This window comes from Camelus bactrianus, chromosome 30 (assembly GCF_048773025.1).
Source record: "Camelus bactrianus isolate YW-2024 breed Bactrian camel chromosome 30, ASM4877302v1, whole genome shotgun sequence".
Classification (NCBI taxonomy): Eukaryota; Metazoa; Chordata; class Mammalia; order Artiodactyla; family Camelidae; genus Camelus; species Camelus bactrianus.
In genome coordinates this window covers 18008161-18021589 of record NC_133568.1, presented here as the reverse complement: position 1 = coordinate 18021589, position 13429 = coordinate 18008161, and the positions used below count along the sequence as shown (strand labels likewise).

The window sequence follows — 13429 nt, the reverse complement described above, 5'->3', positions numbered from 1 at the left end:
CAGGGAAAGCCCTACCAGCCCCGTGAATCCCTGTGCGGTTTTCGTTTCTTTGTCCTTCGGCATTTGCAAGTGCCAAAGCTCAAAGGCATGCCCAGCCTCAACACCTTCTAAATCAAGAACTTCCCCTCCAGTGTCTAAAAGATGAATAATTAACATCCAGAGATTCAGCTCAGAAGTATCTGGAACATCCAAGGCAAGATAAGCAGTTTCAGCTGTTTTGGACTAATTAATAAGCCCAATATTTCATCACTGTCATTTTTTAAAGGAGAGAGTGATTATTGAGTATAAACACATGTGATCTAAATCTTCCGTTCCTTTTTTTATTTTTTAAACCTTTGCATTGCCCAGTATCTGCAATGTTATTGTCAGAGGAATTTAAAGTCAAACACAGCTTCAGCTCATTGCTTGGGAAGCCAGTGGAAGGTCGAGGGGGGTGGCCTTGAAAGGTGGCCGTGCACCCATGGGCGTGGTGACACAAGCCATCCGGTAGTAGGCATGAAAGGCACACTCGATCACTTTGATTTTTTTTCTCTTTCCAAGTTTGTGTGGAGCCAGTGTGGTCACCCCAGGGCGTCTGTAGCACCGATGAGGAGACAAATTAAGGACATGTTGGCTCCAGAGTTAATTAGCTTGCCTGACTCTATTTTTCAACTTTTGTTTACTTTCTGATAAAGTGACCCGTGATCCCCAACATCATTATTACAGAGATGGCCAGGTGTTTCTTATAACTTTTGTGCTCCACTAATCCACAGATTAACCATTCTCAACCTGGGGAGCTTTAAAAAAGGCTGATACTGTTCCCTTGTGGTGACCCCCAGCTGAGCGGGGCGCAGCACGGGCAGTGGGATTTTTAAACGCAGCCGCCTTCCTTTCCCCAGTGGTTTCCGTGTGCCGCCAAGGTTGAGAACTGCCATCAGGGCACACAGATCTGCACAATCAACTTTTAAAACCCAGTGCACTTGGTGACTCTGCCCATATGAAATATGTTGAGAACATTCTTCAGTTTTTCCAAGCTTGTTAAATATTACTAATACGGTATCTCAGGAATTCTCTTTCCAATGCTTAGCATGTGTAGCCGGCTCAACGTCAGAAAAAATTAGAGCTCCACGCCCCCCTGTGGCTAATCCGTAGTACTGCACCTTTAAAATCTGAACCTGTTGGAGCCCAATGTTAAGTGATGCCTCCCTTAACATGATCTCGGTCAGGGACACATGACCACATCATTAGTGGAGAGGATCTCCATTGAGAAATATCTGAGAACGGATACCCCCATGTTGCTGCTGCACAGAGGAATTACTATTCCAGTGTTACGGTTGTGTGGGGGTGGACAGGGTGGGCTTTGTGGAACACTTGAACTGGGTCTTGATGGGTGGTGGGAGTCCACAAATGGAGACAGTGGAGTGGGCTTCCCAGAGGGGAGGACAGTGAGAAGAAAGGCATGTGGGCCAAGAAGCATAAGAAATGACTTGGAGAGTCATCGCTGGACTGTCCCTGGCTACTTGGAGATCCTACTGGTTATTACCTGTCACACAAGCACATCTGGCCCAATACCAAAGAGCTTCTAAGCCAGGAGAGTTGACACTTGCCTGGGTGTCAGGCTGGCCTGCCCCACCAGACCAAACTCCCCCTCCCCCTCCCCCTCAGACTCACTCTCAGCCCATATCGCATGCACACCGCTACCTTGGACAGAGACCCGGGGTGTCTGCACCTCCTCATCGGTAGCAAATGACCTCAGCTGTCTTGTGTCCCCACTGCACAGGCTGATGTGGCCCATTTAGGTGCCAGTACAATGAAGGTCGTGTGGTTACTGGTCATGTCACCATTTAACGCACCCATTCTTCAACCGAGTACCATTTTACAAAAAGCCCATGGAGCTCCTGGTGCTCTGTGAGATGGCATTGGGACCCTTCCCAGTGGTGGTTCCATGGGGCCCCAGTGGGCGTGTCCAGCTGGCTTTACAGCTCCTCGGTGGTCGGTGTCCAGCCCCAATCTGTGACCCCGCCTGACCTGGCTGTGCTTCCTCTGAACAGCTGGATTAGCAGAGGTGCTAAAAACCAGCGTGGTGAGCTCTGTGCCCAGAAGTCCCATTGCCTGGGTTTGACGAGCGAGTAATTTATGGCATGTGAACGTTGGCCCTTGGAGGGGAGTGTAAGTCGTATCTGGTTGATAGATTCTGCCTCTTCATAAAAAGACAGGGCTCATGTTTCCCCACATGAAAGGAAGACTTGGGGCCTAAGTGGAAACAGCTGAGGCCAGAGTGGAGCGGGGGGCCCCTCCCCAGCTCCCCAGTGACCTGGGCACGCTGCAGTCAAGTCGCCAGCCCTCGTCCCGGACACGGTTCAGCCTCGGCCGGCCTGCCCCGGGGATGGCGCTTCCCGATGCTGTCTCCCTGGGTCTGTGTCCTCCAGGCCCCAGACAGACCTGAGCCTGTCCCCTCTCTCAGGGCACGACGAGAAGGCAGACACGGCGGTGAGAGCCGGCACCTGCTGTGCCACGTGCAAGGAGTTTCACCAGATGAAGCAGACGGTGCTGCAGCTGAAGCAGAAGGTACGTGCCAGGCAGGCGAGCGCCTCGCAGGAGATCAGGCCTTGATGGGGATGAAGTGGAGAAACGTCAGAAACAGTAAGAAAATGTCACCCAAGGCCTCGTGGAGCGTGCACTGAGGTCAGTGCCGACTCGGTTTGGACTGAGATGCGTCATCCACCCAGCCTCAGAGCTGACCATCTAAAGGTCAGCAGAACAAGGAAGGCGGAATCAATTAGGTTACTATTAAAACATGGCCAGGTAAGGGGCACGTGACAAAGCGGTAGAGAGGATAGGCCGTGACTGGTGTGACTTTTTGTAAAATAACTACTTAAACACATGGCCCTTACGTGACTTACATGATTCTGAATAGAGTGGAACAATTTGTCTATGTTCCTTCAATAGACAACATCTTTATAAACTTCTGTAGCTGGTGATGAATTTCTGTAGTGGCTTTATCTTTCACCTTTAAGAGTTATGGCTTGGGGTGGAGGGAGGTGTAGCTCAGTGGTAGAGTGCGTGCTTAGCATGCACGAGGTCCTGGGTTCAATCCCTGGTACCTCTGTTTTAAAAGAAAGTTATGGCCTCTGCTTTGTCTGGGTTCCACGCATCTTGGAAAGCAGCTGCTTGGATACCTCGTGTCACTGAGGGTGAGGAGTGACACCCGCTCTCAGAGGCTCCCATGGCCCTTGCAAAGGCGTGCCTGACAGAGTATCAGATTTCTAGTAATGTTGTGCTGTGAGTAATGCCCCTCTGATGGACTAGTGACCTGAAATCTTGAAAAACCGTCCTGGACCCAGGTTGATGGTGTTTATTATAACTAAGGTCAGTGAATTCACCAGTCTGTCAGCAACTCAGAAATTGCTCTTAGGTTGGTAAGACATAAACTTGCTGGTGTGTTTATTAAATGGCTTTCACTCAGGGCTCTTAATACATCAAAGAGGTGTGTATCATCTGTTTAACTTTGGCATCTAGTTGTTGTAAAGGGCAGAAGGATAAGCATAAGACAGTACTGCTTTTCCATGTTCAACACACATGCAGGCAGCCCCTGATGAGATCCAGAGCTCAGAGAAACCAGAGGTCGTGGGCTGAGAAGAGAAATGATTTTGCAGACCTTTGTGCATGGGTGGTGACAATCTATCAACTTCAACGGAGGCATATATATCCCATATATATATGCCATATGTATACATCTATATGCCACACACACATACACATTTATATATGATGTGTAAATCCTGCTTTGTGATCCAACAGGGAGACCAGGCTGAAAACCTTGTGCGTGTGGCAGCATAGACACAGTTGTGAATTGTGCATCCCACACAGACATCCTCAGGGTGAACTTGGATCAGTACTAATACTTATTGAGGAAATCCAAAAAAAAAAAAAAAAAAAAGGTTCATGGAAGAAGTTTGTATTTCACAGGCCAGAGGAGTAGGGCCTGGGGGAGGCAGTTGATTAACGTCTCAAGGCCTAACACTGTCCTCAGTGTTCTTCTCTGGACAGTCAATAATCCAAAAGCTCTGGGGAAGCTCTTAGCAGCCTGAACGGCCTTGAAGGTCGGTGCTGCTCAGTCTTGCTAGCTCAGAAATTCAGTTACTAAATCATCTGGATTTCCCTTAACCTCCCTGCAGTGTTGTTTTTTTTTTTAATTGAAATATAGTCGATTTACAGTGTTGTGCTAATTTCTGGTGTACAGCATAGTGATTCATTAATACATGTGTATATATTTTTTGTATTCTTTTTCATTATAGCATATTACAAAGTATTGAATATAGTTCCCTGTGCTCTACAGTAAGACCTCGCTGTTGATCTATTTTATATATAGTAATGTTTGTATCTGCAAATCCCAAGCTCCCCTGCAACGTTTTATGACACACAAAAGAAGAAATGTTAAAAAGAAGTTAAAATTTTGTGTCACCCTTAAAGGCCTCGTGGCAGGGCTGCACCCAGATGCAGTACTGCGCTTCTCAGTCCCACGGGAGCTCTCAGCGCTGGGTGGGCCTGGAATGGCCTTCTGCTGAGTTCCCCTGCACGTGCCTCGTGGCAGGTCTGAGCTAAAGCTGATGTTCAAAGAACGTCCTGAGGAGCAGCTCGTTTCGCAAGGTGCTTGTTGGAATGCAGTGTGCCCTGCGGTTAGTAAAGCGGCTTTATGCCCAGGAGCCTGTTCAGTTCTCACCCTGATGCTCGTATTGTCCGAAAGGTGCAGTCACCCCCCAAGAGGCAGGCTGGCCCCCAGACCTTCCCACTTCTGCTCCTGTGCCACTGTTGGGATTGTCATTTGATTTTTAACTTCCTCTCATTGCTGCTGGTGCCATCTGTTCCAAAAAGAACATAGGACATCTGCCCAAGTAAACATTGGCTAAGAAGCAGGTGACTGGGTGTCCTGGACCATGGCCAACCCCCTGGTATAAGACGGTCTGCAGACGTGCTGAAGGGCAGCACAAGTGCACAGTCAGCAAAATCCCACCTGGGGAGGCTCTGTGGGGCAAACGCCCTGGGTTCTTCAGTGGGTACGTTATAAGGAAAAAAAAGGAGGTGGAGCAGCAACCTGCAGGTTAAAAGAAACTTTTAAAAAAGTATGATTTTTTTTATGGGCAAGACTGAGCCTTAGTGTGTAGGCATGCCCAGTTGGGTGGGTGGTACATGAATTTTTAAAACACAGGAAGTGATTAAAATCAGAGTAGTTACTTTTGAGGGAAGGGGGAGGAGGCTGTGATTGGTCAGGGCACATGGATGGGCTGCTGGTGACAGGCCAAGTTCTGATAGTTGACGTAGCTCTTCATCAACAGGATGCTTGTCATGTGGTAATTCTCTAAGATGTGTATTTATTTTGTGGGGTTTCCAGATTCTGTGCTTTTATTTTCCAATAAAATGTTTTTGTGAAATGCAAATGAACTTATTTACCAAACAGAAACAGACTCACAGACATAGAAAACAAACTTATGGTTACCAGGACAGGAAAGAGGGTAGGTGGGAATAAATTGGGAGTCTGAGATTTGCAGATACTACTATATATAAAGTAGGTTAACAAGTTTCTACTGTACAGCGCAGGGAACTATATTCAATATCTTGTAGTTACCTATAATGAAAAAGAATTTGAACAAGACTATATGTATGTCTGAAAAAGTATGCTGTACACCAGAAATTGATGCAACATTGTAAACTGATTATACCTCAATTAAAAAAAAAGACATCATCACTTTCACCCTCCCAGCCGCCCTTTTAATAAGGGCGTTATTATAAACGAGGTGGTTATACGATCCTCATTTTATAGGTGATGAAGTCCAGGTTACATTGCTTATCGAGATCCCACCGGTAGAATGTGGCAGGGCTGAGATTTAAACCTTAAGTCTGCCTGATACCAAGGCCCACAGGTGGGATCTGCATTTCAATTTTTCTATTGGAAGCAGATAATAAAACTGGACCAGCCTTCAGGGGCCACATTGACCCACTGTCCTCTAGTTAGAGTAGATTTTCTTGTAAATTCCTCACTCGGTTCCCTCCCTTTCCACCCCAGGACCCGGGTGTGGGTTCACAGGTTGGAGTGGTTTCTCAGTGTGACATAGTGATACCAGCACCGTTGTAAATGAAACCTTAGAATGCAGCTGGGTCCTGATGGTGACTTCGAACCATGAACCCTGACATGAAGTTGTGCAAAGCTGACTTTCAGCTTGCACAAGGTTTGAATTCTTACGGTTTCCCCTCCTGGATTCTGAGTGATGACTGCAGGGGTACTGTGTGCCTTTCCTTGCATATTTCAGGGAACGCTAGGTCTTCTCCAAGTGTGGAGGAAGACCATTTATCCGGAAGGCACTGGGTGTTCAGGAATCTTCTAGCTTATGGATCTGCAAGGCTGTTCTTACCCAAGGATTTTCATACTAGCTAAGGGGCTCCTAAGCCCCTGTGGGACCCTTTGGAAGAGAGTGTTGGTGCCTCTTTGAGCTTTCTGCCCTCTGAGCTTCCTTGCCCCGTGAGCTGGATGGATTTCAGTAAAAACTCCAAGAAAAGGAAAAAAAAAAGAAAAGCACCCCCTGGAGAAAGTTCCAGACATGGGTCCCAGGCTCACTGTTTCCTCCATCTCCCTGCTTTGTTACTGCCAAGGCAAGTGCCCTGAGGTCCTGGGGGCTATTCGTGCTGGGCACCAACGTTCTCTTCCTCGTGTAATCCTCACAGTCCTGACGGTGTGTGTCATCGATGAGGAAATGGACGGCCAGAGCTTTCAGTTCTTACCAGAGGTCTCACCGATTCCTGACTTCAAGGAATGCAAAAGTCTTTCACACGTGTGGTTCCCCGGCTTCCCCTAGAGTGAGACCCTGAAATCCTAGAGAGCCGGCCGGGTGGAAGCACAGTGCCTTTTATGACCTCGTCCCAGAAGCCACACACCATCACTTACATCATCTTCTGTTCATTAGAATCAAGTCCCTAAGTACAGCCCGTACTCGGAGGGTAGAGAATGAACCTCCACCTTTAAAGGGAGGCGTGTCTGAAAATTTGTGGGCACATCTTAAAACCATCACAGTGACTGGTTCCCACTGGCTCCCAGACACCTGAGCGAGCAGTGGCCTGTAAGCCATATTTTGGTCCTGGCTCCCAAGGCTAAGAGACCTTTAAGAGCAAGGACCGTGTCTTGGTCACCACTGTTGCCTTAGAACCAAGCACAAGGCCTGGCACATAGCAGGTTCTCAAATATTTGAGATGTAAAGGAGTTAATAAGTTGGAAATCTGAAACAGGTAGATGTATTAATTATGGTGAGAATGTGTCTAGTGATAATCTAGGGGAGCTGGAGCTGATCCAGGCTCCCCGACAACCGGCTGAGAGACCCCACGCACGCTGCTGTCACCAGCAGGTGTCTGGGCTGAGAAGGAGCGCCGCTACAGCCCGTCTGAGCTCTGACTGCTCGGATAAAGGGGAAGGACCATGAAAAGGCTCTGTGGCCTCTGCAGACAGCACAAGGGCAGAGAACTTCCCCGGTAGTGGGGCCATTGCTTCCTGACCGAGGCTCCTCTTCTCTCTGCAGATTGCCCTGCTCCCCAACAGCGCCGCCGACCTAGGCAAGTACATCACTGGTGACAAGGTCCTGGCCTCGAACACCTACCTTCCAGGACCTCCTGGCCTGCCTGGAGGACAGGGCCCTCCCGGTGAGTAAGGGAGAGTGTAAAAGGATGATAGGGTCACCAGCCAAGGCCTGCCCAGAGCTCCGGTTTAGTGGGGGCCGGACAGAGTTCTTAAGCTTCCATGGGTGGGAGCAGAAGCCAGGGTCCAGGGAGCTCCCACACGTGGGAGACAAGAGTGCCTGGGGACGTTGGGTCAAGCCTGAGAGACTCTCATAACCAGTGGTCATCAGGGAGAAAAACGTCATTGTCTTGAGTTTGGCTAAGACTCTTGAAGATCATCTTAAAAGACAGAGAAACAAAATGAAAACTATTTTTCGCATTAACACGGATGATGGTTGATAAACTAGTGAGCTCCTTTGGTCTCATCACCCGGCGCTGGCAACTGCTGGCCGGCCCCGCTTCCCCTCTCCCCCAGCCCTCTCTCATCCTTTCCCTGTTATTCAGGAACACTTACTCAGGTAGTTACTTTTATATCTCTCTATATATTTTTCTTTAGAAGTCAACCTCATTGAGATACAATTCTATGCCATGAAATGTACCCACTTGAGTTACAGCTCGATGAGTTTCGAAGGATGTATACGCCCTGTATCAAGCACTTACCACCACCTTGTGTCTAGTCTGCGTCAAGATCTCGAGCATTTCCGTCACCCCAGAAATTTCCCTTGTGCCCACTTGCAACTTGTATCCCCAGCTCCTGGCAGCCCCTGACCCGCTTTCTCTCACTGCAGTTTTGTCTGTTCCAGAACATCATAGCAATAAATCTGTTCTTTTTTGTCTGGCTTCTTCAGGATCCTGTTCTGGAGATTTACCATGGTTACTTTGAAGAAAATCTTTAACATTCTGTCATCCCATCAGGAAACACACAGCAAGAACTTTAAGAAATAGTGACAGGCTGTTTTATATTTTACTGGGAGTTCTTCCATAGGTAGATCAATAGGGTTTGTTTTTTTTTTCCACACCGGTGAAGAAAATATTAGTGTTAGCGAATGATTCAAAAACATGGATGTCTGATCCCTGATTCTTACTGCTGAGTGGTGTGCTAGGTAGTGTGAATAACCTCCGGACATTCTAACGGGGGAGACTAGACACACAGAGTGAAAGCAAACAGAGCAGTCTCTGCTCGCCCCCAGATAAGTGCGCAGGTGCCTCCTGCTATGGAAGCTGAAAGCAGAGAGAGGTCGCTGTAGCCGACAGGGATCAGAGGACTTGGGGTGTGAGCCAGACACGGAAGGACACGAAAGGTAGGACTGGTCCAAGCAGGAAGGACACAGCAGATTTAAGGTTGGAAGGTCAGCAAGTACAGAAGCTCAGAATGCTTCCCAAACTATGCGTTTTCCTCTGCACTTACATCCTCATCTCCTGGTTTCCATCAAAACACAGGTGGCCTGGGTCTCTGTACAGAGACCGAGAGCTGGTCCAGAACTTTGGTTTATCCTCTTGTTCCTTCCCTTGGTCTGAGCTACTCTGGGTCATGGTGGAGTTGTCTCCGGCAGATGCCACACACAGGCAGCCTCCTGCGTCTTCTAAGTAGACTTGGGTGTCTCCTTACAAATTGATCCCTGCCACAGGGTTCTCCATCCTTCTCTAAGACAATGCTCTTGCTCTGCTTCCTTGGAGGAGTTTCGTCTCCAGGCCAGTCTACCTCTCGCTCCAACCAGGACAGACTAGAAACAGGGGAGCCGTTGGCTGTCTTTCTTCTGAGTGAATGAGTTCTCCCATCTGGTTTCTGTCCTGGTCTGAGCTGTCCAGGGTCCTTGACGGAGCAGAGTGACCGAGGATTAGCTCTGGCCCGTGCTTTCTCCTCCAGTTCTGTTTCCTTCTCACACCTTATTTCTAGCCTCACAGTTTGTGATGCCCTCCGTTGAGGGGTGTTAGAGCAGCTAGAGAGAGAATGTTTCTCTCACCCTCAACTAAAATTCCAGTCCTGCCTCCTGTGGTGCATCAGAGACCGGGGCACCAGTTCAGGAAGCTGCACTGGGTTGGAATCCTTTGGCTCTGGCGTTGAGGGAGTGGTTGCCACTCTCCCTCCACCCCCGACTGTCACATCTAAGGTGATGCTGGCACGTCCAAGCCCCACATTTTAAAGGCACTTGACATTGTGATCTCAGGGGTTCATTGATTGTGGAAATAAAGGTAAGAGATTTTCTCTGGCCTGTACTTGAGCTGTTAGAGGTTAAGTATTTAGTCATAAGAGGCATCTGGTCCCCTTCCCAGATACACTCTTTCAGGCTGTAGCTGGAACCAGCACTGAGAGCAGGGCTGTGAGGCATGTGTGATGGGACGTTGACTGCCTTTAACCTTGGCTTCATTCTTGTGTGAGCTAGAAGAGACTCCCCCAAGTCTGACAGGTCTGCAGTCTTTGCTTGTTTCTTTGCTTTGTTTTGGTTTGTTTCCCAGTGCCTGAAAGTCGTTCCATCCCGTCCCTGTGCACGGCCAGTAGCAGGAGCCGGGTGTGATGAAGAGTCTTTACTGTGTGCGTTTGAAAGGGAGGAATCGCAGCGCTGGGGAGCAATTACGGCGCAGCAGGCAGCCCCGCCTTCGGGGCTGCCCTTTGCCTTGAAGCACTTACTGAGCAGCCTTCCCTGTGCCTGGGCCTCTCCGGCAGTGTCCCGACACTTCAGACACAGCCCAGGCCCTCACAAAGCTGACAGACTAAAGCGAGTTAAAACCCAACGTCCTTCCATCTGCAGAAGAGCGAGGTTAGACCTGACTTTACATCATAGACAAAATGGATTAAAGAACTGAATGTAAGACCTGAAACTAAAACTCCTAGGAGAATACCTAAGGGACGGCTTCCGTGCCAGCGGACTCGGCAGTGACCCTCGGACACGACACCAGAAGCACAGATGACAAAGGCAGAAATAGACCTGAAACCCCTTCATCTGTTTAGGCGAGCTGTCCTTTCCACCAGCACCTGTAACGTGCGTTGTGACGTCAAAGTCGCTGTGTGACAACCCTAACATCTGGGTCGCCTCTGAGTCTGATTCTGCTGATTGCTCTACCTCTTAAACATGAGGCTTGTTTAAATTTTTTTTGGAGGGGGGAGATTTTTGGGTTAGTTTTTGTGGGGGTTTTTTGCTTTTTTTTTTTAATATATAATCTCAAAACTTTGGACGAATGCCAGATATGGTCTGGAGAGGACCAGCAGAGACAGGGGTAGGCAGGAGTTACTCCTGGAGGTGGGTGTCCTCTTCTTTTGTCAGGCTGCCAGCAAGGAGAGTGGGGTTCATCTAATGGAGCACTGAGCTGCGTGGCGGGGTGTGGTCACTATCTCTGCCTCTCGTGGTCCATGTCTTCACGTTTTCAAATTCCTACAGGCTTAGTGGGGACCCAGGGTGCAGATGGATTTTTCTCAGTGGTTCCCAGCTTCCAGCGGCCCCTGCACACCTGTGCCACACAGGCTTCTTCTCTCTGCACGTTCTGGCTCTGCCCCAGGGGTAGCCTGCTGTGAATTACTACTCCAGGGCAGAGTTGCGGGGGTCGGGGGGGTTTCAGTTCTCCTGGTCCAGCTGCATCCAGGCCTCGGGGCGAGATCGTCTGCCCACCTGTGGCGGCCCCACTCTGGCTCGTGTCTGCAGCAGAGCCTGAGCGGGAGAGCGTGCTACCCTCTCCCCAGGAGTAGGAGACGTCTACGTCCTTCAGGGGCGTTTGCTGCCCCACGTCAGTGGCTTGGGGCTTTTGCCCCAAGGGGTTGAAGTAGGAAAGTTATAGAGTGAGACTTGTTCTAGAAGGAACATGCAGATGGAAGCGTGAGGAGCAGGTGAGGGATGGACAAGACTGATGGGAAACAGAGGGACCAGCTGGGAGGCGAGAGTTAAAGTTAAGAAAGGGAAGGCCTAACAGAGTTTTGAGGGGTCTGGGGGTTTTGTTTGTTCGGTTTTTTAGTGCCTCTCTGTGTGAGGTACTGTGCTAAGTGATGTGTGCATGTATCTCAGATCCCATTTGCTGCTCACAACCGCTCTATAAGGTAGCTGTATCTTAGCCCTGCTTTAGGGATGAGAAACTGAGATTCAGAGAGGTCAAGCAACTTATCCAAGATTCAGGGCAGGTCCCTCTGAGGCTGAAACCTGTACTCCAAACCGCCATCCAGCTGTGTTAACCACCGCCCTGCTGAGAAGGAGGGGTGCGGGGGAACAGAGAGTCACGAGACATTAAAGAGGTGAAATGAATAGGACGGGTCACTGATCAGACAAGGAGCTTGTGGAAATAGGGACATCTTGAAGAAGATTCTCAGGTGTCCAGCTTGAGTCAACAGGTGACTGGAGGTCCATGGAAAGAACGGGGCAGTCCATTTTTGGTCCTGTTAAGTGTAAAATGTCTTTAAGACATCTAATTAGGTGGAGAGGTCAGAAGGAGAAGGGCAGAGTGCAAAGAGGAGTGTCGGAAAGGGGCTCCTGGACTCTTGTCCGTCAGCTGGGGCCCTTGTCCTCCCCGTGGGCTAATGAGGAGCTAACGAGGTCTTCTTTGCTTGCAGGCTCTCCAGGACCGAAGGGGAGCCCAGGCTTCCCGGGGACGCCAGGCCCTCCAGGGCAGCCCGGCCCCCGGGGCTCAATGGGACCGATGGGACCGTCTCCTGATCTGTCCCACATTAAGCAAGGCAGGAGGGGCCCTGTGGTCAGTATTTCATCAGAGATCCGCTCACTGTGGTTGGGGGAAGCGTGTTCCTGCTGTTAACCTAGACCCCTTTGTCTTGTAGGGTCCGCCGGGTGCCCCGGGAAGAGATGGTTCTAAGGTAAGTCTTCTAAGCAGTCCTTACAAGCATCGGGTTTCTTAGTTTCAGCCTCCTATGCAGGCATCTTGGAAAGCTCAAGCACAGGTCATTGTCCCCCTTGGGCACGTGGCAAAGTCGAGACACCGGTAGACTTTTTGTCCCCAAAGCTGGGAAGAAAATCTAAAAAGCGAATTTTCTTAAAATATGAAGCAGCCATAATATCAGAAAGCATCACCAAAGCCACTGCTGAGAACGATTACCCATCAATGTTAAACACGCCTGCTGGTTGTCATGGTGGCACGTGCCTTTCTCGTTAGCCAGTGTTCCCTGCGGGGCTGTCTTGTGTGCGTTCCCATCTCTTCGCTACCCTGAAGTCAAGAACAGAAGTTCCATCCTGTGCAAGGGGGTGGGTTCACTTTGGGGCTGCCCGCCCCTTGCCTCCTGAAGAGGCCAGTGCGAGTTGCTTTAGGCCACGCTGTGGCCGGGGACACCAGCTTTCCTCTGGTCAGGTCTGGTTGCTAAGTATTTGGCCCTGGGAGGGGAATTAGAAGAGGCTCTTGAGTCAAGCGGTTCTGTTCAAATGGGTGGCCCCCAGAGTCCAGCTTCGAGCTGGCGTCCATTTCCAGTGGGAAGTATTTGCTGTTTTGCTCAAGGAGATGGTTGTGGTGGGTGTCGAAATAGAGACATGGCGGCGGCCTCCATGTGGTCCAGAAAGCTAACCCTGACCCTTCTGCTTTTAGGGGGAGAGAGGAGCGCCTGGCCCCAGAGGGTCTCCAGTAAGTAGCACTGCCTGTCCTGTTGCCCCAGTGGGACGGTGCTCAGGGCTGCAGCTCTGATGAGCCTGTAAGTTGGTCTTATTAGCAAAAGCCGGTCCCCTCCAGCAGCCACTCCACCTGCCTACACAGAACTCCACGATTAGAAGAATCACCAAAGCCGTTAGCAGCTGGTTGGGTTTTATTTTGAAAATTCATTTCTTGTTTTTTTTTTTCTTTTATCACGGCTAACTTTTATTTGGAATGTCTTCTCTTAAGGTTCACAGCCCCAGTATGCCATGAATCTGTTTCCACGTGTGTCTTA

At 49.6% G+C, this 13429-nt stretch overlaps 1 protein-coding gene across 4 annotated transcripts in view; it reads left to right on the top strand.

The window, feature by feature from the left end:
- The window catches only part of CCBE1 (collagen and calcium binding EGF domains 1), a 177176-nt gene that overhangs the window by 158311 nt on the left and 5436 nt on the right, over window positions 1–13429 (top strand). For 3 of the 4 annotated variants that reach the window (XR_006727100.2, XR_006727099.2, XM_010961291.3), the window contains exons 6-10: window positions 2444–2547; window positions 7545–7665; window positions 12116–12255; window positions 12338–12373; window positions 13093–13128. Coding sequence is in view for 2 of the 4 variants with exons in the window: in XM_010961291.3 (XP_010959593.1) it covers window positions 2444–2547; window positions 7545–7665; window positions 12116–12255; window positions 12338–12373; window positions 13093–13128 (437 nt within the window). In the remaining 2 variants the exon portion in view is untranslated. Of the gene's footprint in view, window positions 1–2443; window positions 2548–7544; window positions 7666–12115; window positions 12256–12337; window positions 12374–13092; window positions 13196–13429 lie in introns of all 4 variants that reach the window. The other variant, XM_045521471.2, reaches the window with a different exon arrangement.